This window comes from Oncorhynchus gorbuscha, unplaced genomic scaffold (assembly GCF_021184085.1).
Source record: "Oncorhynchus gorbuscha isolate QuinsamMale2020 ecotype Even-year unplaced genomic scaffold, OgorEven_v1.0 Un_scaffold_1221, whole genome shotgun sequence".
NCBI lineage: Eukaryota > Metazoa > Chordata > Actinopteri > Salmoniformes > Salmonidae > Oncorhynchus > Oncorhynchus gorbuscha.
Genome location: NW_025746063.1, coordinates 30,001 through 55,890, shown reverse-complemented (window position 1 = coordinate 55,890; position 25,890 = coordinate 30,001). Strand labels below are relative to the sequence as shown.

General features: G+C 46.6%; 1 protein-coding gene across 1 annotated transcript in view; it reads right to left on the bottom strand.

Moving 5' to 3' along the window:
- Positions 1-25,890, bottom strand: part of LOC124021810 (exocyst complex component 6-like) — a 57,390-nt gene that overhangs the window by 5,049 nt on the left and 26,451 nt on the right. The window contains exons 7-8 of the mRNA XM_046336932.1: positions 17,457-17,530; positions 4,122-4,234 (exon numbers count right to left, since the gene is read on the bottom strand). Coding sequence (XP_046192888.1) covers positions 4,122-4,234; positions 17,457-17,530 — 187 coding nt within the window. The remainder of the gene's footprint in view (positions 1-4,121; positions 4,235-17,456; positions 17,531-25,890) is intronic.

Sequence of the window (25,890 nt, the reverse complement as noted above, 5' to 3'; positions counted from 1 at the left end):
ACATTGAGACAGTAGAACTACAAACTGACTACACATTGAGACAGTAGAACTACACACTGACTACACATTGAGACAGTAGAACTACAAACTGACTACACATTGAGACAGTAGAACTACACACTGACTACACATTGAGACAGTAGAACTACAAACTGACTACACATTGAGACAGTAGAACTACAAACTGACTACACATTGAGACAGTAGAACTACACACTGACTACACATTGAGACAGTAGAACTACAAACTGACTACACATTGAGACAGTAGAACTACACACCGACTACACATTGAGACAGTAGAACTACAAACTGACTACACATTGAGACAGTAGAACTACAAACTGACTACACATTGAGTAGAGACAGTAGAACTACACACTGACTACACATTGAGACAGTAGAACTACAAACTGACTACACATTGAGACAGTAGAACTACAAACTGACTACACATTGAGACAGTAGAACTACAAACTGACTACACATTGAGTAGAGACAGTAGAACTACACACTGACTACACATTGAGTAGAGACAGTAGAACTACACACTGACTACACATTGAGACAGTAGAACTACAAACTGACTACACATTGAGTAGAGACAGTAGAACTACGCACTGACTACACATTGAGACAGTAGAACTACACACTGACTACACATTGAGACAGTAGAACTACACACTGACTACACATTGAGTAGAGACAGTAGAACTACACACTGACTACACATTGAGTAGAGACAGTAGAACTACACACTGACTACACATTGAGTAGAGACAGTAGAACTACAGACTGACTACACATTGAGACAGTAGAACTACAAACTGACTACACATTGAGACAGTAGAACTACACACTGACTACACATTAAGACAGTAGAACTACACACTGACTACACATTGAGACAGTAGAACTACACACTGACTACACATTGAGACAGTAGAACTACAAACTGACTACACATTGAGACAGTAGAACTACAAACTGACTACACACTGAGACAGTAGAACTACAAACTGACTACACATTGAGACAGTAGAACTACAAACTGACTACACATTGAGACAGTAGAACTACACACTGACTACACATTGAGTAGAGACAGTAGAACTACACACTGACTACACATTGAGACAGTAGAACTACACACTGACTACACATTGAGACAGTAGAACTACACACTGACTACACATTGAGACAGTAGAACTACACACTGACTACACATTGAGACAGTAGAACTACACACTGACTACACATTGAGACAGTAGAACTACAAACTGACTACACATTGAGACAGTAGAACTACACACTGACTACACATTGAGACAGTAGAACTACAAACTGACTACACATTGAGTAGAGACAGTAGAACTACACACTGACTACACATTGAGACAGTAGAACTACACACTGACTACACATTGAGTAGAGACAGTAGAACTACACACTGACTACACATTGAGACAGTAGAACTAGGACAGCGGAGTCAATCACCACCTTCCGGAGACACCTGAAACCCCACCTCTTTAAGGAATACCTAGGATAGGATAAGTAATCCCTCTCACCCCCCCCTCCTTTAAGATTTAGATGCACTATTGTAAAGTGACTGTTCCACTGGATGTCATAAGGTGAATGCACCAATTTGTAAGTCGCTCTGGATAAGAGCGTCTGCTAAATGACTTAAATGTAAATGTAATGTAACTACAAACTGACTACATATTGAGTAGAGACAGTAGAACTACACACTGACTACACATTGAGTAGAGACAGTAGAACTACACACTGACTACACATTGAGACAGTAGAACTACAAACTGACTACACATTGAGTAGAGACAGTAGAACTACACACTGACTACACATTGAGACAGTAGAACTACAAACTGACTACACACTGAGACAGTAGAACTACAAACTGACTACACATTGAGACAGTAGAACTACACACTGACTACACATTGAGACAGTAGAACTACAAACTGACTACACATTGAGACAGTAGAACTACACACTGACTACACACTGAGACAGTAGAACTACAAACTGACTACACATTGAGACAGTAGAACTACACACTGACTACACATTGAGACAGTAGAACTACAAACTGACTACACACTGAGACAGTAGAACTACAAACTGACTACACATTGAGTAGAGACAGTAGAACTACAAACTGACTACACATTGAGACAGTAGAACTACACACTGACTACACATTGAGTAGAGACAGTAGAACTACACACTGACTACACACTGAGACAGTAGAACTACAAACTGACTACACATTGAGACAGTAGAACTACACACTAACTACACATTGAGACAGTAGAACTACACACTGACTACACATTGAGACAGTAGAACTACAAAATGACTACACATTGAGACAGTAGAACTACACACTGACTACATTGAGTAGAGACAGTAGAACTACAAACTGACTACACATTGAGACAGTAGAACTACACACTGACTACACATTGAGACAGTAGAATTACAAACTGACTACACATTGAGACAGTAGAACTACACACTGACTACACATTGAGTAGAGACAGTAGAACTACACACTGACTACACACTGAGACAGTAGAACTACAAACTGACTACACATTGAGACAGTAGAACTACACACTGACTACACATTGAGACAGTAGAACTACACACTGACTACACATTGAGACAGTAGAACTACAAACTGACTACACATTGAGACAGTAGAACTACACACTGACTACATTGAGTAGAGACAGTAGAACTACAAACTGACTACACATTGAGACAGTAGAACTACACACTGACTACACATTGAGTAGAGACAGTAGAACTACACACTGACTACACACTGAGACAGTAGAACTACAAACTGACTACACATTGAGACAGTAGAACTACACACTGACTACACATTGAGACAGTAGAACTACACACTGACTACACATTGAGACAGTAGAACTACAAACTGACTACACATTGAGACAGTAGAACTACACACTGACTACATTGAGTAGAGACAGTAGAACTACAAACTGACTACACATTGAGACAGTAGAACTACACACTGACTACACATTGAGTAGAGACAGTAGAACTACAAACTGACTACACATTGAGTAGAGACAGTAGAACTACACACTGACTACACATTGAGACAGTAGAACTACAAACTGACTACACATTGAGACAGTAGAACTACACACTGACTACACATTGAGTAGAGACAGTAGAACTACACACTGACTACACACTGAGACAGTAGAACTACAAACTGACTACACATTGAGACAGTAGAACTACACACTGACTACACATTGAGACAGTAGAACTACACACTGACTACACATTGAGACAGTAGAACTACAAACTGACTACACATTGAGACAGTAGAACTACACACTGACTACATTGAGTAGAGACAGTAGAACTACAAACTGACTACACATTGAGACAGTAGAACTACACACTGACTACACATTGAGTAGAGACAGTAGAACTACAAACTGACTACACATTGAGTAGAGACAGTAGAACTACACACTGACTACACACTGAGACAGTAGAACTACAAACTGACTACACATTGAGACAGTAGAACTACACACTGACTACACATTGAGACAGTAGAACTACACACTGACTACACATTGAGACAGTAGAACTACAAACTGACTACACATTGAGACAGTAGAACTACACACTGACTACATTGAGTAGAGACAGTAGAACTACAAACTGACTACACATTGAGACAGTAGAACTACAAACTGACTACACATTGAGTAGAGACAGTAGAACTACAAAATGACCACATTGAGTAGAGACAGTAGAACTACAAACTGACCACATTGAGTAGAGACAGTAGAACTACAAACTGACCACATTGAGTAGAGACAGTAGAACTACACACTGACTAAACATTGAGTAGAGACAGTAGAACTACAAACTGACCACATTGAGTAGAGACAGTAGAACTACAAACTGACCACATTGAGACAGTAGAACTACAAACTGACCACATTGAGTAGAGACAGTAGAACTACAAACTGACCACATTGAGACAGTAGAACTACAAACTGACCACATTGAGTAGAGACAGTAGAATCGGCAGTACTCACTTTTCCAAAAGTGCTAGTGCAGTGGAGGGGTTGACCCGAAGGTACTTGGAGGTGGGCTGTCCGTAGTCAGCCAGGTACGTAGACCAGTCCCACACCATGAACAGGTCCAGCAGCTGAATCAACACACAGAGAGGACAATATTCTGGGAGTTAGTGAGGGACAAGACAGCAGTATATCACCCTGCATACCACTGCTGGCGGTCCTCTGAAGCTAAGCAGGGTCGGTCCTGGTCGGTCCCTGGATGGGAGACCAGATGCTGCTGGAAGTGGTGTTGGAGGGACAGTAGGAGGGACTCTGGTCTCTGAAGCTAAGCAGGGTCGGTCCTGGTCGGTCCCTGGACGGGAGACCAGATGCTGCTGGAAGTGATGTTGGGGGGACAGTAGGAGGGACTCTGGCCTCTGAAGCTAAGCAGGGTCGGTCCTGGTCGGTCCCTGAATGGGAGACCAGATGGTGTTGGAGGGCCATGAGGAGGGACTCTTTCCTCTGGTCTAAATAAATATCAGGGGCAGAACGACAGATTTTTACCTTGTCAGCTTGGGGATATGATCTTGCAACCTGGGGGACTAAGGGAGTGTGTTCTCAATCAACAGACCTCAGGGATTAAGGGAGTGTGTTCTCAGTCAACAGACCTCGGGGATTAAGGGAGTGTGTTCTCAGTCAACAGACCTGGGGGACTAAGGGCTAGAGGGAGTGTGTTCTCAGTCAACAGACCTGGGGCATTAAGGGCTAGAGGGAGTGTGTTCTCAGTCAACAGACCTGGGGCATTAAGGGCTAGAGGGAGTGTGTTCTCAGTCAACAGACCTGGGGCATTAAGGGCTAGAGGGAGTGTGTTCTCAGTCAACAGACCTGGGGGACTAAGGGCTAGAGGGAGTGTGTTCTCAGTCAACAGACCTGGGGCATTAAGGGCTAGAGGGAGTGTGTTCTCAGTCAACAGACCTGGGGCATTAAGGGCTAGAGGGAGTGTGTTCTCAGTCAACAGACCTGGGGGACTAAGGGCTAGAGGGAGTGTGTTCTCAGTCAACAGACCTGGGGCATTAAGGGCTAGAGGGAGTGTGTTCTCAGTCAACAGACCTGGGGCATTAAGGGCTAGAGGGAGTGTGTTCTCAGTCAACAGACCTGGGGCATTAAGGGCTAGAGGGAGTGTGTTCTCAGTCAACAGACCCCCAGTTTGTAGTTAAGGGCTAGAGGGAGTGTGTTCTCAGTCAACAGACCTGGGGCATTAAGGGCTAGAGGGAGTGTGTTCTCAGTCAACAGACCTGGGGCATTAAGGGCTAGAGGGAGTGTGTTCTCAGTCAACAGACCTGGGGCATTAAGGGCTAGAGGGAGTGTGTTCTCAGTCAACAGACCCCCAGTTTGTAGTTAAGGGCTAGAGGGAGTGTGTTCTCAGTCAACAGACCCCCAGTTTGTAGTTAAGGGCTAGAGGGAGTGTGTTCTCAGTCAACAGACCCCCAGTTTGTAGTTAAGGGCTAGAGGGAGTGTGTTCTCAGTCAACAGACCCCCAGTTTGTAGTTAAGGGCTAGAGGGAGTGTGTGATGGCTGCTGCTGCGTTGAATCACTTTTAGGAGCCGCAGCACTTCACAACGTGAGTAGCAGGAGAAAGTAAACGTTACCTAACAGAGGAGATTAGGGTTGGGGTTACCCCAGTAACACTAGCCCTGTCAGGCAGTACCGTATAAAGTGACTTCATGGCTTCTGCACCACCCAGTACCTCTCATTCACAGGAAGAGGAGCTGGGAGACAGACTGATGCTGTGAAGACCGAAAGCCCCTCTCCGTGTATGCTGATGGCAGGGGACTGGGAAGCTGCTGGGTGGTCTTTATGAAGGGGTCTATAGAGCCAGAGGCTTACCACTACCATTCACACCTACTAGGAGGGTCTGATTGGAGGGTTCTGGGTAGGGAGGTGCTATTCAGAGATATGGACCACTCCTGTTCTGCTCCATCAGAGTAGAATGGACCACTCCTGTTCTGCTCCATCAGAGTAGAATGGACCCCTCCTGTTCCCATCAGAGTAGAATGGACCACTCCTGTTCCCATCAGAGTAGAATGGACCCCTCCTGTTCCCATCAGAGTAGAATGGACCCCTCCTGTTCCCATCAGAGTAGAATGGACCCCTCCTGTTCTGCTCCATCAGAGTAGAATGGACCACTCCTGTTCTGCTCTATCAGAATGGACCACTCCTGTTCTCAGAGTAGAATGGACCCCTCCTGTTCCCATCAGAGTAGAATGGACCCCTCCTGTTCTGCCATCAGAGAGAATGGACCCCTCCTGTTCTGCTCCATCAGAGTAGAATGGACCCCTCCTGTTCTGTTCCATCAGAGTAGAATGGACCACTCCTGTTCTGCTCCATCAGAGTAGAATGGACCACTCCTGTTCTGCTCCATCAGAGTAGAATGGACCCTCCTGTTCTGCTCATCAGAGTAGAATGGACCCCTCCTGTTCCCATCAGAGTAGAATGGACCCCTCCTGTTCCCATCAGAGTAGAATGGACCCCTCCTGTTCTGCTCCATCAGAGTAGAATGGACCACTCCTGTTCTGCTCCCATCAGAGTAGAATGGACCCCTCCTGTTCCCATCAGAGTAGAATGGACCCTCCTGTTCTGCTCCATCAGAGTAGAATGGACCCTCCTGTTCCCATCAGAGTAGAATGGACCCCTCCTGTTCTGCTCCATCAGAGTAGAATGGACCACTCCTGTTCTGTTCCCATCAGAGTAGAATGGACCCCTCCTGTTCCCATCAGAGTAGAATGGACCCCTCCTGTTCCCATCAGAGTAGAATGGACCCCTCCTGTTCCCATCAGAGTAGAATGGACCCCTCCTGTTCTGCTCCATCAGAGTAGAATGGACCACTCCTGTTCTGTTCCATCAGAGTAGAATGGACCACTCCCTGTTCTGTTCCATCAGAGTAGAATGGACCCTCCTGTTCTGCTCCATCAGAGTAGAATGGACCACTCCTGTTCTGTTCTCCATCAGAGTAGAATGGACCCCTCCTGTTCTGCTCCATCAGAGTAGAATGGACCCCTCCTGTTCTGCTCCATCAGAGTAGAATGGACCACTCCTGTTCCCATCAGAGTAGAATGGACCACTCCTGTTCTGTTCCATCAGAGTAGAATGGACCCCCCTGTTCTGCTCATCAGAGTAGAATGGACCACTCCTGTTCTGCCCATCAGAGTAGAATGGACCACTCCTGTTCTGCTCTATCAGAGTAGAATGGACCACTCCTGTTCTGCTCCATCAGAGTAGAATGGACCCCTCCTGTTCTGCTCCATCAGAGTAGAATGGACCACTCCTGTTCTGCTCCATCAGAGTAGAATGGACCACTCCTGTTCTGTTCCCATCAGAGTAGAATGGACCACTCCTGTTCTGTTCCCATCAGAGTAGAATGGACCACTCCTGTTCTGTTCCCATCAGAGTAGAATGGACCCCTCCTGTTCCCATCAGAGTAGAATGGACCCCTCCTGTTCTGCTCCATCAGAGTAGAATGGACCCCTCCTGTTCTGCTCCATCAGAGTAGAATGGACCACTCCTGTTCTGTTCCCATCAGAGTAGAATGGACCCCTCCTGTTCCCATCAGAGTAGAATGGACCACTCCTGTTCTGTTCCCATCAGAGTAGAATGGACCCCTCCTGTTCCCATCAGAGTAGAATGGACCCCTCCTGTTCTGCTCCATCAGAGTAGAATGGACCACTCCTGTTCTGTTCCCATCAGAGTAGAATGGACCCCTCCTGTTCCCATCAGAGTAGAATGGACCACTCCTGTTCTGTTCCCATCAGAGTAGAATGGACCCCTCCTGTTCTGTTCCCATCAGAGTAGAATGGACCCCTCCTGTTCTGCCCATCAGAGTAGAATGGACCCCTCCTGTTCCCATCAGAGTAGAATGGACCCCTCCTGTTCCCATCAGAGTAGAATGGACCCCTCCTGTTCTGCTCCATCAGAGTAGAATGGACCACTCCTGTTCCCATCAGAGTAGAATGGACCCCTCCTGTTCTGTTCCATCAGAGTAGAATGGACCCCTCCTGTTCTGTTCTCATCAGAGTAGAATGGACCACTCCTGTTCTGCTCCATCAGAGTAGAATGGACCACTCCTGTTCTGTTCCCATCAGAGTAGAATGGACCCCTCCTGTTCTGTTCTCATCAGAGTAGAATGGACCACTCCTGTTCTGCTCCATCAGAGTAGAATGGACCACTCCTGTTCTGTTCCCATCAGAGTAGAATGGACCACTCCTGTTCTGCTCCATCAGAGTAGAATGGACCACTCCTGTTCTGCTCCCATGTTGGACCCCTCCTGTTCCCATCAGAGTAGAATGGACCACTCCTGTTCTGCTCCATCAGAGTAGAATGGACCACTCCTGTTCTGCTCCATCAGAGTAGAATGGACCACTCCCCATCAGTTGGACTGCTCCATCAGAGTAGAATGGACCACTCCTGTTCTGCTCCATCAGAGTAGAATGGACCCCTCCTGTTCTGCTCCATCAGAGTAGAATGGACCCCTCCTGTTCCCATCAGAGTAGAATGGACCACTGGAATGGACCACTCCTGTTCTGCTCCATCAGAGTAGAATGGACCACTCCTGTTCTGCTCCATCAGAGTAGAATGGACCACTCCTGTTCTGAGTAGAATGGACCACTCCTGTTCATCAGAGTAGAATGGACCACTCCTGTTCTCATCAGAGTAGAATGGACCACTCCTGTTCCCATCAGAGTAGAATGGACCCCTCCTGTTCTGCTCCATCAGAGTAGAATGGACCCCTCCTGCTCTCATCAGAGTAGAATGGACCACTCCTGTTCTGCTCCATCAGAGTAGAATGGACCACTCCTGCTCTCATCAGAGTAGAATGGACCACTCCTGTTCTGCTCCATCAGAGTAGAATGGACCACTCCTGCTCTCATCAGAGTAGAATGGAAGGATCCCAAACTAATCCCCAGTTCTCTTCTCCCCTCCCTGACCCAATCAGCAGGGTAGAATGGAAGGATCCCAAACTGATCCCCAGTTCTCTTCTCCCCTCCCTGACCCAATCAGCAGGGTAGAATGGAAGGATCCCAAACTGATCCCCAGTTCTCTTCTCCCCTCCCTGACCCAATCAGCAGGGTAGAATGGAAGGATCCCAAACTGATCCCCAGTTCTCTTCTCCCCTCCCTGACCCAATCAGCAGGGTAGAATGGAAGGATCTCAGTTAGCTGCATGTCTGTTTTGGTGTCTTTTCATATGCGAACTGCTTAGGTCTCTCGTGACTGCTGACAAAAAAAGCAAGGCTGCTGTCCTGAAGCCCCAGCATGTCCTCAGGTCTGTACCTGCTGTTCTGGAGCCCCAGTATGTCCTCAGGTCTGTACCTGCTGTCCTGAAGCCCCAGTATGTCATCAGGTCTGTACCTACTGTCCTGAAGCCCCAGTATGTCCTCAGGTCTGTACCTGCTGTCCTGAAGCCCCAGTATGTCCTCAGGTCTGTACCTGCTGTCCTGAAGCCCCAGTATGTCCTCAGGTCTGTACCTGCTGTCCTGAAGCCCCAGTATGTCCTCAGGTCTGTACCTACTGTCCTGAAGCCCCAGTATGTCCTCAGGTCTGTACCTGCTGTCCTGAAGCCCCAGTATGTCCTCAGGTCTGTACCTACTGTCCTGAAGCCCCAGTATGTCCTCAGGTCTGTACCTGCTGTTCTGCTGTCCTGAAGCCCCAGTATGTCCTCAGGTCTGTACCTGCTGTTCTGAAGCCCCAGTATGTCCTCAGGTCTGTACCTGCTGTTCTGCTGTCCTGAAGCCCCAGTATGTCCTCAGGTCTGTACCTGCTGTTCTGCTGTCCTGAAGCCCCAGTATGTCCTCAGGTCTGTACCTGCTGTTCTGCTGTCCTGAAGCCCCAGTATGTCCTCAGGTCGGTACCTGCTGTTCTGCTGTCCTGAAGCCCCAGTATGTCCTCAGGTCTGTACCTGCTGTTCTGCTGTCCTGAAGCCCCAGTATGTCCTCAGGTCTGTACCTGCTGTTCTGCTGTCCTGAAGCCCCAGTATGTCCTCAGGTCGGTACCTGCTGCTGAGGCCTGTTAGCTGCGAGTTATGTTATATGATATGACTGTCTGGAGAGTGTTCTCTGCTCTGACTCTCAGCCAGCCACGAGTTATTCAACCTGGTACTAATCCCCTGGAAACACTTTCCCCCACAGGGAGCACAGCTGAGGAAAACCTGGTACCAATCCCCTGGAAACACTTCCCCCCACAGGGAGCACAGCTGAGAAAAACCTGGTACTAATCGCCTGGAAACACTTTCCCCCACAGGGAGCACAGCTGAGGAAAACCTGGTACTAATCCCCTGGAAACACTTTCCCCCACAGGGAGCACAGCTGAGGAAAACCTGGTACTAATCCCCTGGAAACACTTTCCCCCACAGGGAGCACAGCTGAGGAAAACCTGGTACTAATCCCCTGGAAACACTTTCCCCCACAGGGAGCACAGCTGAGGAAAACCTGGTACTAATCCCCTGGAAACACTTTCCCCCACAGGGAGCACAGTTGAGGAAAACCTGGTACTAATCCCCTGGAAACACTTTCTCCCACAGGGAGCACAGCTGAGGAAAACCTGGTACTAATCCCCTGGAAACACTTTCCCTCACAGGGAGCACAGCTGAGGAAAACCTGGTACTAATCCCCTGGAAACACTTTCCCCCACAGGGAGCACAGCTGAGGAAAACCTGGTACTAATCCCCTGGAAACACTTTCCCTCACAGGGAGCACAGCTGAGGAAAACCTGGTACTAATCCCCTGGAAACACTTTCCCTCACAGGGAGCACAGCTGAGGAAAACCTGGTACTAATCCCCTGGAAACACTTTCCCTCACAGGGAGCACAGCTGAGGAAAACCTGGTACTAATCCCCCGGAGAGAGAGAGAGACATCGAGAAAGAGTGCATGTGGTGTGTGAGAAACAGTGCGTACTCAGTTTGTACATATTTTGAACCATGCAGCAATGTCAAGCGTCAAAGGAATATTGACCAGACATTTCTTGAAATCAATGGAGGACATCATTTGAGCTGACGGGAGAGAAAATACAGTCCGACTCCGGAATGAAATGTTGCCTATTCACATGTCATATGTTGCTTGACTACAATATTTTATCTTGATAGGTTAATAAATACATTATTTGATCAATACACCCGCCTACGTATCGTAAATCACAACCCATTAATAAGTCAATAGTGCTAACTGACTAGCTACTACTGTTAGCTAGTCAGATAGCCACAAAGAATTGTCAGCTAGCTTAGCTAGCTAACCACGAAAAATGTACATCTACCTTGCATAAGGTCATTTTTACATGTTTAACTAGCTTGCTAGCTAGATTATTACGATTCACATATCTAGCTGATAATTTTGAAGTAAAAATAGAGGGAGTGCTGCTTGGCGTGAGGTAATACAGTAGGGGTAGTGTGAGGTAATACAGTAGGGGGGGTGTGAGGTAATACAGTAGGGGAGTGCTGAGGTAATACAGTAGGGGGAGTGCTGCTCAGCGTGAGGTAATACAGTAGGGGGAGTGCTGAGGTAATACAGTAGGGGGAGTGCTGCTCAGTGTGAGGTAATACAGTAGGGGAGTGCTGCTCAGCGTGAGGTAATACAGTAGGGGGAGTGCTGCTCAGCGTGAGGTAATACAGTAGGGGAGTGCTGCTCAGTGTGAGGTAATACAGTAGGGGAGTGCTGAGGTAATACAGTAGGGGGAGTGCTGAGGTAATACAGTAGGGGGAGTGTGAGGTAATACAGTAGGGGGAGTGTGAGGTAATACAGTAGGGGAGTGCTGCTCAGCGTGAGGTAATACAGTAGGGGGAGTGTGAGGTAATACAGTAGGGGGAGTGTGAGGTAATACAGTAGGGGGAGTGCTGCTCAGTGTGAGGTAATACAGTAGGGGGAGTGCTGAGGTAATACAGTAGGGGGAGTGCTGCTCAGCGTGAGGTAATACAGTAGGGGGAGTGCTGCTCAGCGTGAGGTAATACAGTAGGGGGAGTGCTGCTCAGCGTGAGGTAATACAGTAGGGGAGTGCTGCTCAGCGTGAGGTAATACAGTAGGGGGAGTGTGAGGTAATACAGTAGGGAGAGTGTGAGGTAATACAGTAGGGGTAGTGTGAGGTAATACAGTAGAGGGAGTGTGAGGTAATACAGTAGGGGGAGTGCTGCTCAGCGTGAGGTAATACAGTAGGGGTAGTGTGAGGTAATACAGTAGGGGAGTTGAGGTAATACAGTATGGGGTGTGAGGTAATACAGTAGGGGAGTGTGAGGTAATACAGTAGGGGAGTGCTGCTCAGCGTGAGGTAATACAGTAGGGGAGTGTGAGGTAATACAGTAGGGGAGTGTGAGGTAATACAGTAGGGGAGTGTGAGGTAATACAGTAGGGAGTGTGAGGTAATACAGTAGGGGAGTGTGAGGTAATACAGTAGGGGAGTGTGAGGTAATACAGTAGAGGGAGTGTGAGGTAATACAGTAGAGGGAGTGTGAGGTAATACAGTAGGGGGAGTGCTGCTCAGTGTGAGGTAATACAGTAGGGGAGTGTGAGGTAATACAGTAGAGGGAGTGCTGCTCAGCGTGAGGTAATACAGTAGGGGTAGTGTGAGGTAATACAGTAGGGGAGTGTGAGGTAATACAGTAGGGGAGTGTGAGGTAATACAGTAGGGGAGTGTGAGGTAATACAGTAGGGGAGTGTGAGGTAATACAGTAGAGGGAGTGCTGAGGTAATACAGTAGAGGGAGTGTGAGGTAATACAGTAGGGGGAGTGTGAGGTAATACAGTAGAGGGAGTGCTGAGGTAATACAGTAGGGGAGTGTGAGGTAATACAGTAGGGGGAGTGTGAGGTAATACAGTAGAGGGAGTGCTGAGGTAATACAGTAGGGGAGTGTGAGGTAATACAGTAGGGGGAGTGCTAATCTAATTTAAGGTGTTATGTGTTCTCCACACTCTCATCCTCACAAGAACGTACTCAAGAGAACGTGGTCTGAGAATGAACTCTGAGCACGAGAGTGTGGAGCGCGGTAGAATGAATATTGAGAGACAAGTGTTTCTGATTGCAGGGTCTCATCTTCACTGTATCCAAGGATCTTGTGGAATGATGCCTGCCTGGTTAATGAATAAACGGTAACATGCACTATGCATTAGGTTCAACTTCCAGGTCACCACAGGTCACCAGGCCTTGAGGATTCTTCTTTCGGGACTCCGACACCTCACTAACCTTTTAGATTTTTCATATTTAAAACACCAACTTAGCAGGCAGCCATTAGAGCCCCGCAGTAATTAGCAGAGAGACGTTGGGATGTCTCTTCATCTGAGGTCAACCCTCCCAGGCCTAAAGACAGACCTGTCCTGATACAGGAGGTCTCTAGAGACGCACCAGATCTGTCCTGATACAGGAGGTCTCTAGAGACGCACCAGATCTGTCCTGATACAGGAGGTCTCTAGGGACGCACCAGATCTGTCCTGATACAGGAGGTCTCTACAGACGCACAGATCTGTCCTGATACAGGAGGTTTCTACAGAAGCACCAGATCTGGTCTGATACAGGAGGTCTCTATAGACGCACCAGATCTGGTCTGATACAGGAGGTCTCTAGAGACGCACCAGATCTGTCCTGATACAGGAGGTCTCTAGAGAAGCACCAGATCTGGGAGGTCTCTGATACAGGAGGTCTCTAGAGACGACCAGATCTGTCCTGATACAGGAGGTCTCTAGAGAAGCACCAGATCTGTCCTGATACAGGAGGTCTCTAGGGTACGACCAGATCTGTCCTGATACAGGAGGTCTCTACAGACGACCAGATCTGGTCTGATACAGGAGGTCTCTATAGACACACCAGACCTGTCCTGATACAGGAGGTCTCTACAGATAGCACCAGATCTGGTCTGATACAGGAGGTCTCTACAGACGCACCAGATCTGGTCTGATACAGGAGGTCTCTACAGACGCACCAGATCTGGTCTGATACAGGAGGTCTCTATAGACACACCAGACCTGTCCTGATACAGGAGGTCTCTACAGACGCACCAGATCTGGTCTGATACAGGAGGTCTCTACAGACGCACAGACCAATGTGATAGGCTCCTATGGTAACAGACCAATGTGATAGGCTCCTATGGTAACAGACCAATGTGATAGGCTCCTATGGTAACAGACCAATGTGATAGGCTCCTATGGTAACAGACCAATGTGATAGGCTCCTATGGTAACAGACCAATGTGATAGGCTCCTATGGTAACAGACCAATGTGATAGGCTCCTATGGTAACAGACCAATGTGATAGGCTCCTATGGTAACAGACCAATGTGATAGGCTCCTATGGTAACAGACCAATGTGATAGGCTCCTATGGTAATAGACCAATGTGATAGGCTCCTATGGTAACAGACCAATGTGATAGGCTCCTATGGTAATAGACAAATGTGATAGGCTCCTATGGTAATAGACCAATGTGATAGGCTTTTGACTAATGGGCCCAGGGTGCTTCAGTGAGTGGAAGAACGGGGAGATATGGACAAAATATATCACAATATTTTTAACAGTGAGTGACCCCAGTGTGCTTTATGAGTAGTGAGTGATCCTAGGGTGCTTTAAGAGTAGTGAGTGATCCCAGGGTGCTTTATGAGTAGTGAGTGATCCCAGGGTGCTTTATGAGTAGTGAGTGATCCCAGGGTGCTTTATGAGTAGTGAGTGATCCCAGGGTGCTTTATGAGTAGTGAGTGATCCCAGGGTGCTTTATGAGTAGTGAGTGATCCTAGGGTGCTTTATGAGTAGTGAGTAGTGATCTCAGGGTGCTTTATGAGTAGTGAGTGATCCCAGGGTGCTTTATGAGTAGTGAGTGATCCCAGGGTGCTTTATGAGTAGTGATCCCAGGGTGCTTTATGAGTAGTGAGTGATCCCAGGGTGCTTTATGAGTAGTGAGTGATCCCAGGGTGTTTAAATGAGTAGTGAGTGATCCCAGGGTGTTTAAATGAGTAGTGAGTGATCCCAGGGTGTTTAAATGAGTAGTGAGTGATCCCAGGGTGCTTTATGAGTAGTGAGTGATCTCAGGGTGCTTTATGAGTAGTGAGTGATCCTAGGGTGCTTTATGAGTAGTGAGTGATCCTAGGGTGCTTTATGAGTAGTGAGTGATCCCAGGGTGCTTTATGAGTAGTGAGTGATCCCAGGGTGCTTTATGAGTAGTGAGTGATCCTAGGGTGCTTTATGAGTAGTGAGTGATCCTAGGGTGCTTTATGAGTAGTGAGTGATCCCAGGGTGCTTTATGAGTAGTGAGTGATCCCAGGGTGCTTAAATGAGTAGTGAGTGATCCCAGGGTCCTTTATGAGTAGTGAGTGATCCTAGGGTCCTTTATGAGTAGTGAGTGATCCTAGGGTGCTTTATGAGTAGTGAGTGATCCCAGGGTGCTTTATGAGTAGTGAGTGATCCCAGGGTGCTTTATGAGTAGTTAGTGATCCTAGGGTACTTTATGAGTAGTGAGTGATCTCAGGGTGCTTTATGAGTATGGTAGCTGGCGAACACAATTGATTTCAGCCACAACTTGCTCAGACAAACCAAATGTTTGCAGACGGTAAGATACACAAACTAATAGTGGAATCATAGAAGACTTGTGGATTTATATGAATAAGCAAAGTGGAAACAAGCACCGGAGCTTGGTGTGAGAAGCAGCATACAGGAGAGTGACACATAAATCTCTCTCTCTAACCCCAGACCTAACACCAGACCTAACACCAGACCTAACACCAGACCAGACCTAACACCAGACCTAACACCAGACCTAACACCAGACCTAACACTAGACCTAACACCAGACCTAACACCAGACCTGACACCAGACCAGACCTAACACCAGACCTAACACCAGACCTGACACCAGACCAGACCTAACACCAGACCTAACACCAGACCTAACACCAGACCTAACACCAGACCTAACACCAGACCAGACCTAACACCAGACCTAACCCCAGACCTAACACCAGACCTAACCCCAGACCTAACACCAGACCTAACACCAGACCTAACACCAGACCTAACCCCAGACCTAACACCAGACCTAACCCCAGACCTAACCTGACCCATAACTGGACCTGACCTGAGGCCCAGATTAACCAGGTCACATCAACACTAAGAGAGTAAGAAAGAGCTGTTAGCAGAGCTGGTAATGGCTTAATGGATCCACAACAATTGACTTGGAGTCAGGGTAATGTAAGGCTAATCCTGACCTATGGGGAGAGTGTGCTACTGGCTCACAGGAGAGGTCGTGTTGGGTCACAGGACAGGGGAATAGTTGGCCAGAGGAGAGGTTGTGTTGGGTCAGAGGAGAGGGGAACAGTCGGCTGTAGGAGAGGTTGTGTTGGGCCAGAGGAGAGGTTGTGTTGGGTCAGAGGAGAGGGGAACAGTCAGGCTGTAGGAGAGGTTGTGTTGGGACAGAGGAGAGGTTGTGTTGGGTCAGAGGAGAGGTTGTGTTGGGTCAGAGGAGAGGTTGTGTTGGGTCAGAGGAGAGGGGAACAGTCGGCTATAGGAGAGGTTGTGTTGGGACAGAGGAGAGGTTGCGTTGGGTCAGAGGAGAGGTCGTGTTGGGTCAGAGGAGAGGGGAACAGTCGGCTGTAGGAGAGGTTGTGTTGGGCCAGAGGAGAGGTTGTGTTGGGTCAGAGGAGAGGGGAACAGTCGGCTGTAGGAGAGGTTGTGTTGGGACAGAGGAGAGGTTGTGTTGGGTCAGAGGAGAGGTTGTGTTGGGTCAGAGGAGAGGGGAACAGTCGGCTGTAGGAGAGGTTGTGTTGGGTCAGAGGAGAGGTTGTGTTGGGTCAGAGGAGAGGGGAACAGTCGGCTGTAGGAGAGGTTGTGTTGGGTCACAGACAGGGGAACAGTCGTGTGTCGTTGGGTCACAGGACAGGGGAACAGTCGGCTGTAGCAGAGGTCGTGTAGGGTCACAGGACAGGGGAACAGTCGGCTGTAGCAGAGGTCGTGTAGGGTCACAGGACAGGGGAACAGTCAGCTGTAGCAGAGGTCGTGTAGGGTCACAGGACAGGGGAACAGTCAGCTGTAGGAGAGGTCATGTAGGGTCACAGGACAGGGGAACAGTCAGCTGTAGGAGAGGTCGTGTAGGGTCACAGGACAGGGGAACAGTCGGCTGTAGCAGAGGTCGTGTAGGGTCAACGGACAGGGGAACAGTCGGCTGTAGCAGAGGTCGTGTAGGGTCAACGGACAGGGGAACAGTCGGCTGTAGCAGAGGTCGTGTAGGGTCAACGGACAGGGGAACAGTCGGCTGTAGCAGAGGTCGTGTAGGGTCACAGGACAGGGGAACAGTCAGCTGTAGCAGAGGTCGTGTAGGGTCAACGGACAGGGGAACAGTAGGATGAGTGGTATACTGCTTACCTGTCGGAGGTCGATGAATGCCAGCTGTAAAGTGTCTCCCTGGAATCCTGGGACAGGCTCTGAGCTGGCGAACACTGGAGCAGGGAGAGGAGACAGGAACAGTCAACCTGCTGTCACTGATAAGCCTACAGAAACTATATTTATTCTGTCTGGGGATAAATCAACCTTTATATAAAGTGCTTTACAGTGGGAATAAATTAAATCAAAACAGAGTCAACTTAAGGTTAAAACACTGCATGATCACCTAAAAACCTTAAACTACCTTGTATATCTTGGAGAACTCTACGTATGAGAAGTCAATAGATTCCTTAGAGACATATGAGCATGTGCACTCTGGTTCACCCTGCATCAGGGGCCCTGAGGGGCCTCAGGGGAGCACCAGGTACAAGGCCAAGACACAAACACACAGGAACACAGCCGTCACAGCCCTGGGACTCAGCTGTCACAGCCCTGGCCCACAGGGACTCCTGAGTGGCGCAGCGGTCTAAGGCACTGCATCTCAGTGCTTGAGGCGTCACTACAGACACCCTGGTTCGAATCCAGGCTGTATCATAACCGGCCGTGATTGTGAGTCCCTTAGGGCGGACCTCCAGAGACACTAAGCTGGTCCTCCAGAGACACTAAGCTGGTCCTCCAGAGACACACGGCTGGACCTTCAGAGACACACGGCTGGTCCTCCAGAGACACTAAGCTGGTCCTCCAGAGACACTAAGCTGGTCCTCCAGAGACACTAAGCTGGTCCTCCAGAGACACTAAGCTGGTCCTCCAGAGACACTAAGCTGGTCCTCCAGAGACACTAAGCTGGTCCTCCAGAGACACTAAGCTGGTCCTCCAGAGACACTAAGCTGGTCCTCCAGAGACACTAAGCTGGTCCTCCAGAGACACTAAGCTGGTCCTCCAGAGACACTAAGCTGGTCCTCCAGAGACACTAAGCTGGTCCTCCAGAGACACTAAGCTGGTCCTCCAGAGACACTAAGCTGGTCCTGGGACATTCGGTAATACTGGCACTGAATACAAAGCGAATGCTTGATTTTGGAACCATTTAGCTAGATAGCTAACGTGCTACTAAATTAGCAAACCAAATGCACAACTGCTGAGCACATTTAGCACATTTAACACAGTTACTAAATCTACTGAACTACATGTAGTGTTGGTCTTATGTTTCATGAGTTGAAATAAAAGATAGCAGAAATGTTCCATGCGCATTAAAACCTTATTTCTCTCCAATTTTGTTGAATTTAATTTATTTTTTAAAAACCTTTATTTAACTAGGCAAGCCAGTTAAGAACAAAATGTTATTTACAATGGCGGCCTACCCCAGTCAAACCCTAACGATGCTGGGCCAATTGTGCGCTGCCCTATGAGACTCCCAATCACGGCCGGTTGTGATACAGTCTGGAATCGAACCAGGGTCTGTGGTGATGACTCTAGCACCGAGATGCAGCGCCCCAGACCGCTGCGCCACTCAGGAGCCCCTTTCACATCCCTGTTAGTGAGCATTTCTCCTTTGCCGTGATAATCCATCCACCTGACAGATGTGCCATATCAAGAAGCTGATTAAAATCATGATTACACAGGTGCACCTTGTGCTGGGGACAATGAAAGGCCACTCTAAAATGTGCAGTTTTGGCACACAACACAATGCCACAGATGTCTCAAGTTTTGAGGGAGCGTGCAAATGGCATGCTGACTGCAGGAATGTCCACCAGAGCTGTTGCCAGAGATTTTAATGTTAATTTCTCTACCATAAGCCACCTCCAACATCGTTTTAGATAATTTGGCAGGACGTCCAACCAGCCTCTCAACCATAGACCACGTGTATGACGCTGTGTGTATGACGTTGTGGACAGAGGGCCCCATGGTTATGGTCCTTCTGTAGCTCAGTTGGTAGAGCATGGCGCTTGTAACGCCAGGGTAGTGGGTTCGATTCCCGGGACCACCCATACGTAGAATGTATGCACACATGACTGTAAGTCGCTTTGGATAAAAGCATCTGCTAAATGGCATATATTATTATTATTATATTTATTATTATTATTATTATTATTATTATATATTATTATTATTATTATATATTATATATTATTATTATTATATTATTATATTAATTATTATATTATTATCCATGGTGGGGTTATTATATTATTATTATTATATTATTATCATGGTGGGGGTTATATTATGGACAGAGGGCCCCATGGTGGGGTTATGGTTATGGACATATTATTATTATTATTATTATATTATATATTATTATTATTATATTCCCATGGTGGGGTTATGGTATGGGCAGAGGGCCCCATGGTGGGGTTATGGTTATGGATAGATTATTATTATGGTGGGGTTATGGTATGGATAGAGGGCCCCATGGTGGGGTTATGGTATGGACAGAGGGCCCCATGGTGGGGTTATGGTATGGACAGAGGGCCCCATGGTGGGGTTATGGTATGGACAGAGGGCCCCATGGTGGGGTTATGGTATGGACAGAGGGCCCCATGGTGGGGTTGTGGTATGGACAGAGGGCCCCATGGTGGGGTTATGGTATGGACAGAGGGCCCCATGGTGGGGTTGTGGTATGAACAGAGGGCCCCATGGTGGGGTTATGGTATGAACAGAGGGCCCCATGGTGGGGTTATGGTATGGACAGAGGGCCCCATGGTGGGGTTATGGTATGGACAGAGGGCCCCATGGTGGGGTGGGGTTATGGTATGGACAGAGGGCCCCATGGTGGGGTTGTGGTATGAACAGAGGGCCCCATGGTGGGGTTGTGGTATGAACAGAGGGCCCCATGGTGGGGTTATGGTATGAACAGAGGGCCCCATGGTGGGGTTATGGTATGAACAGAGTACACAAGGACATGGCGTTTACAGACTACTGGGGTCAACACAGTGCTGAGGAGGTCAGGAGTTTACAGTCAGACTACTGGGGCCAACACAGTGCTGAGGAGGTCAGGGAGTTTACAGTCAGACTACTGGGGTCAACACAGTTGATGGCTGATTACAGCTGTGAGTGATGGCTGGAAGGTGAGTGATGGCTGGAAGGTGAGTGATGGCTGGAAGGTGAGTGAGGGCTGATTACAGCTGTGAATGAGGGCTGGTTACAGCTGTGAATGAGGGCTGGAAGGTGAGTGAGGGCTGGAAGGTGAGTGAGGGCTGAAAGGTGAGTGAGGGCTGGAAGGTGAGTGAGGGCTGGAAGGTGAGTGATGGCTGATTACAGCTGTGAGTGATGGCTGGAAGGTGAGTGATGGCTGGAAGGTGAGTGATGGCTGGAAGGTGAGTGATGGCTGGAAGGTGAGTGATGGCTGGAAGGTGAGTGATGGCTGGAAGGTGAGTGATGGCTGGAAGGTGAGTGATGGCTGGAAGGTGAGTGATGGCTGGAAGGTGAGTGATGGCTGGAAGGTGAGTGATGGCTGGAAGGTGAGTGATGGCTGGAAGGTGAGTGATGGCTGGAAGGTGAGTGAGGGCTGGAAGGTGAAGTGGTCATTATGGGACCGGTGCATAGAAAAAGACATGGTTTTGCTTAAACCATTTTAGTGAATTTATTAATGAAACGTACTGAATAACACGAGCTTGGTAGTATGATATGAAACAGTACCAGGGTATTCTGAAATGTTGGTATCATATAAAACAGTACCAGGGTATTCTGAAATGTTGGTATGATATAAAACAGTACCAGGGTATTCTGAAATGTTGGTATCATATAAAACAGTACCAGGGTATTCTGAAATGTTGGTATCATATAAAACAGTACCAGGGTATTCTGAAATGTTGGTATGATATAAAACAGTACCAGGGTATTCTGAAATGTTGGTATCATATAAAACAGTACCAGGGTATTCTGAAATGTTGGTATCATATAAAACAGTACCAGGGTATTCTGAAATGTTGGTATGATATAAAACAGTACCAGGGTATTCTGAAATGTTGGTATGATATAAAACAGTACCAGGGTATTCTGAAATGTTGGTATGATATAAAACAGTACCAGGGTATTCTGAAATGTTGGTATGATATAAAACAGTACCAGGGTATTCTGAAATGTTGGTATCATATAAAACAGTACCAGGGTATTCTGAAATGTTGGTATCATATAAAACAGTACCAGGGTATTCTGAAATGTTGGTATGATATAAAACAGTACCAGGGTATTCTGAAATGTTGGTATGATATAAAACAGTACCAGGGTATTCTGAAATGTTGGTATGATATAAAACAGTACCAGGGTATTCTGAAATGTTGGTATGATATGAAACAGTACCAGGGTATTCTGAAATGTTGGTATGATATAAAACAGTACCAGGGTATTCTGAAATGTTGGTATGATATAAAACAGTACCAGGGTATTCTGAAATGTTGGTATGATATAAAACAGTACCAGGGTATTCTGAAATGTTGGTATGATATGAAACAGTACCAGGGTATTCTGAAATGTTGGTATGATATAAAACAGTACCAGGGTATTCTGAAATGTTGGTATGTTGGTAAATGTTGAAAAGAGGTTGATATATTACTGTGGTGCTGGTATACTCCCTACCACTGAGGAAGTACAGCTCCCACTCAGCCCAGTCAAAACTGTTCGCTGCCCTGGCCCCCCAATGGTGGAACAAACTCCCTCACGACGCCAGGACAGCGGAGTCAATCACCATCTTCCGGAGACACCAGAAACCCCACCTCTTTAAGGAATACCTAGGATAGATAAGTAATCCCTCTCACCCCCCTTAAGTTTTAGATGCACTATTGTAAAGTGACTGTTCCACTGGATGTCATAGGGTGAATGCACCAATTTGTAAGTCGCTCTGGATAAGAGCGTCTGCTAAATGACTTAAATGTAAATGTAAATATACTGTGACACACTAAGAGACTTGACTGTGACACACCAAGAGACTTGACTGTGACACACTAAGAGACTTGACCGTGACACACTAAGAGACTTGACTGTGACACACTAAGAGACTTGACCGTGACACACTAAGAGACTTGACCGTGACACACTAAGAGACTTGACTGTGACACACTAAGAGACTTGACCGTGACACACTAAGAGACATGACCGTGACACACTAAGAGACTTGACCGTGACACACTAAGAGACTTGACTGTGACACACTAAGAGACTTGACCGTGACACACCAAGAGACTTGACCGTGACACACCTGAAGACTGTGATCTGCTCTGTAGCAGGTAAAGTACGAGGAGATATTTGTCTCAACACAGCTGTTCAGCAGAGTTCATTTTGAGGGTAAGGGGATGTGTTCCAAATGGGACCCTATCCCCTTTACAGGGCCCACAGGGCTCTGGCCGACAGTAGTGCACTATATAGGGAATAGGGTGCTATTTGGGATGCATTCGGAGTGACAAGGGAGTGGCTAGAGCATAGGTCACCACTCTGACTAACAGCAGGAGGATTACCTGGGAGGAGCCAACTGACTGGATTCCTAGAGGGGTGTCTTATGCTTGCGGGTGTGTGTGTGTGTGTGTGTGTGTGTGTGTGTGTGTGTGTGTGTGTGTGTGTGTGTGTGTGTGTGTGTGTGTGTGTGTGTGTGTGTGTGTGTGTGTGTGTGTGTGTGTGTGGAGTCATCTCTGCTCTGTCACAGCCGTTTAGAGGAGGGCATTCTGAGGGCAGAGTCCGTGTCCCAAATTGTACTCCATTTCCCTTCATAGTGCACTGCTTCTGACTACGTTGTAAATGTAGTGCACTATAAAAGGAATAGGGCTGTAGTATAGAGTAGTGCACTGCTTCTGACTACGTTGTAAATGTAGTGCACTGCTTCTGACTACGTTGTAAATGTAGTGCACTATAAAAGGAATAGGGCTGTAGTATAGAGTAGTGCACTGCTTCTGACTACGTTGTAAATGTAGTGCACTGCTTCTGACTACGTTGTAAATGTAGTGCACTGCTTCTGACTACGTTGTAAATGTAGTGCACTGCTTCTGACTACGTTGTAAATGTAGTGCACTGCTTCTGACTACGTTGTAAATGTAGTGCACTGCTTCTGACTACGTTGTAAATGTAGTGCACTGCTTCTGACTACGTTGTAAATGTAGTGCACTGCTTCTGACTACGTTGTAAATGTAGTGCACTGCTTCTGACTACGTTGTAAATGTAGTGCACTGCTTCTGACTACGTTTTAAATGTAGTGCACTGCTTCTGACTACGTTGTAAATGTAGTGCACTATAAAAGGAATAGGGCTGTAGTATAGAGTAGTGCACTGCTTCTGACTACGTTGTAAATGTAGTGCACTGCTTCTGACTACGTTGTAAATGTAGTGCACTATAAAAGGAATAGGGTGGCGTTAAGGACAGACACAGGACATTTCTGAGGCTCCAATCCCTCTTGTTCAAACATTATTAGGCTGAACTACCCTTAACACTATTACCTATGGGCCCTGGTCAAAAGTAGTGCACTATATAGGGAATAGGGCTGTAGTATAAAGTAGTGCACTATATAGGGAATAGGGCTGTAGTATAGAGTAGTGCACTATATAGGGAATAGGGCTGTAGTATAAAGTAGTGCACTATATAGGGAATAGGGCTGTAGTATAGAGTAGTGCACTATATAGGGAATAGGGCTGTAGTATAGAGTAGTGTACTATATAGGGAATAGGGCTGTAGTATAGAGTAGTGCACTATATAGGGAATAGGGCTGTAGTATAAAGTAGTGCACTATATAGGGAATAGGGCTGTAGTATAGAGTAGTGCACTATATAGGGAATAGGGCTGTAGTATAGAGTAGTGCACTATATAGGGAATAGGGCTGTAGTATAAAGTAGTGCACTATATAGGGAATAGGGCTGTAGTATAGAGTAGTGCACTATATAGGGAATAGGGCTGTAGTATAAAGTAGTGTACTATATAGGGAATAGGGCTGTAGTATAAAGTAGTGCACTATATAGGGAATAGGGCTGTAGTATAAAGTAGTGTACTATATAGGGAATAGGGCTGTAGTATAAAGTAGTGTACTATATAGGAATAGGGCTGTAGTATAAAGTAGTGTACTATATAGGGAATAGGGCTGTAGTATAAAGTGCACTATATAGGGAATAGGGCTGTAGTATAAAGTAGTGTACTATATAGGGAATAGGGCTGTAGTATAAAGTAGTGTACTATATAGGGAATAGGGCTGTAGTATAGAGTAGTGCACTATATAGGGAATAGGGCTGTAGTATAAAGTAGTGTACTATATAGGGAATAGGGCTGTAGTATAAAGTAGTGCACTATATAGGGAATAGGGCTGTAGTATAAAGTAGTGTACTATATAGGGAATAGGGCTGTAGTATAAAGTAGTGTACTATATAGGGAATAGGGCTGTAGTATAAAGTAGTGTACTATATAGGGAATAGGGCTGTAGTGCACTATATAGGGAATAGGGCTGTAGTATAAAGTAGTGTACTATATAGGGAATAGGGCTGTAGTATAAAGTAGTGTACTATATAGGGAATAGGGCTGTAGTATAAAGTCGTGCACTATATAGGGAATAGGGCTGTAGTATAAAGTAGTGTACTATAGGGAATAGGGAATAGGGCTGTAGTATAAAGTAGTGTACTATATAGGGAATAGGGCTGTAGTATAAAGTAGTGTACTATATAAGGAATAGGGCTGTAGTATAAAGTAGTGTACTATATAGGGAATAGGGCTGTAGTATAAAGTAGTGTACTATATAGGGAATAGGGCTGTAGTATAAAGTAGTGCACTATATAGGGAATAGGGCTGTAGTATAAAGTAGTGCACTATATAGGGAATAGGGCTGTAGTATAAAGTAGTGTACTATATAGGGAATAGGGCTGTAGTGCACTATATAGGGAATAGGGCTGTTGTATAGAGTAGTGCACTATATAGGGAATAGGGCTGTAGTATAAAGTAGTTCACTATATAGGGAATAGGGCTGTAGTATAAAGTAGTGTACTATATAGGGAATAGGGCTGTAGTATAAAGTAGTGCACTATATAGGGAATAGGGCTGTAGTATAAAGTAGTGCACTATATAGGGAATAGGGCTGTAGTATAAAGTAGTGCACTATATAGGGAATAGGGCTGTAGTATAAAGTAGTGCACTATATAGGGAATAGGGCTGTAGTATAAAGTAGTGTACTATATAGGGAATAGGGCTGTAGTGCACTATATAGGGAATAGGGCTGTAGTATAAAGTAGTGTACTATATAGGGAATAGGGCTGTAGTATAAAGTAGTGCACTATATAGGGAATAGGGCTGTAGTATAAAGTAGTGCACTATATAGGGAATAGGGCTGTAGTATAAAGTAGTGCACTATATAGGGAATAGGGCTGTAGTATAAAGTAGTGTACTATATAGGGAATAGGGCTGTATAAAGTAGTGTACTATATAGGGAATAGGGCTGTAGTATAAAGTAGTGTACTATATAGGGAATAGGGCTGTAGTATAAAGTAGTGCACTATATAGGAAATAGGGCTGTTGTATA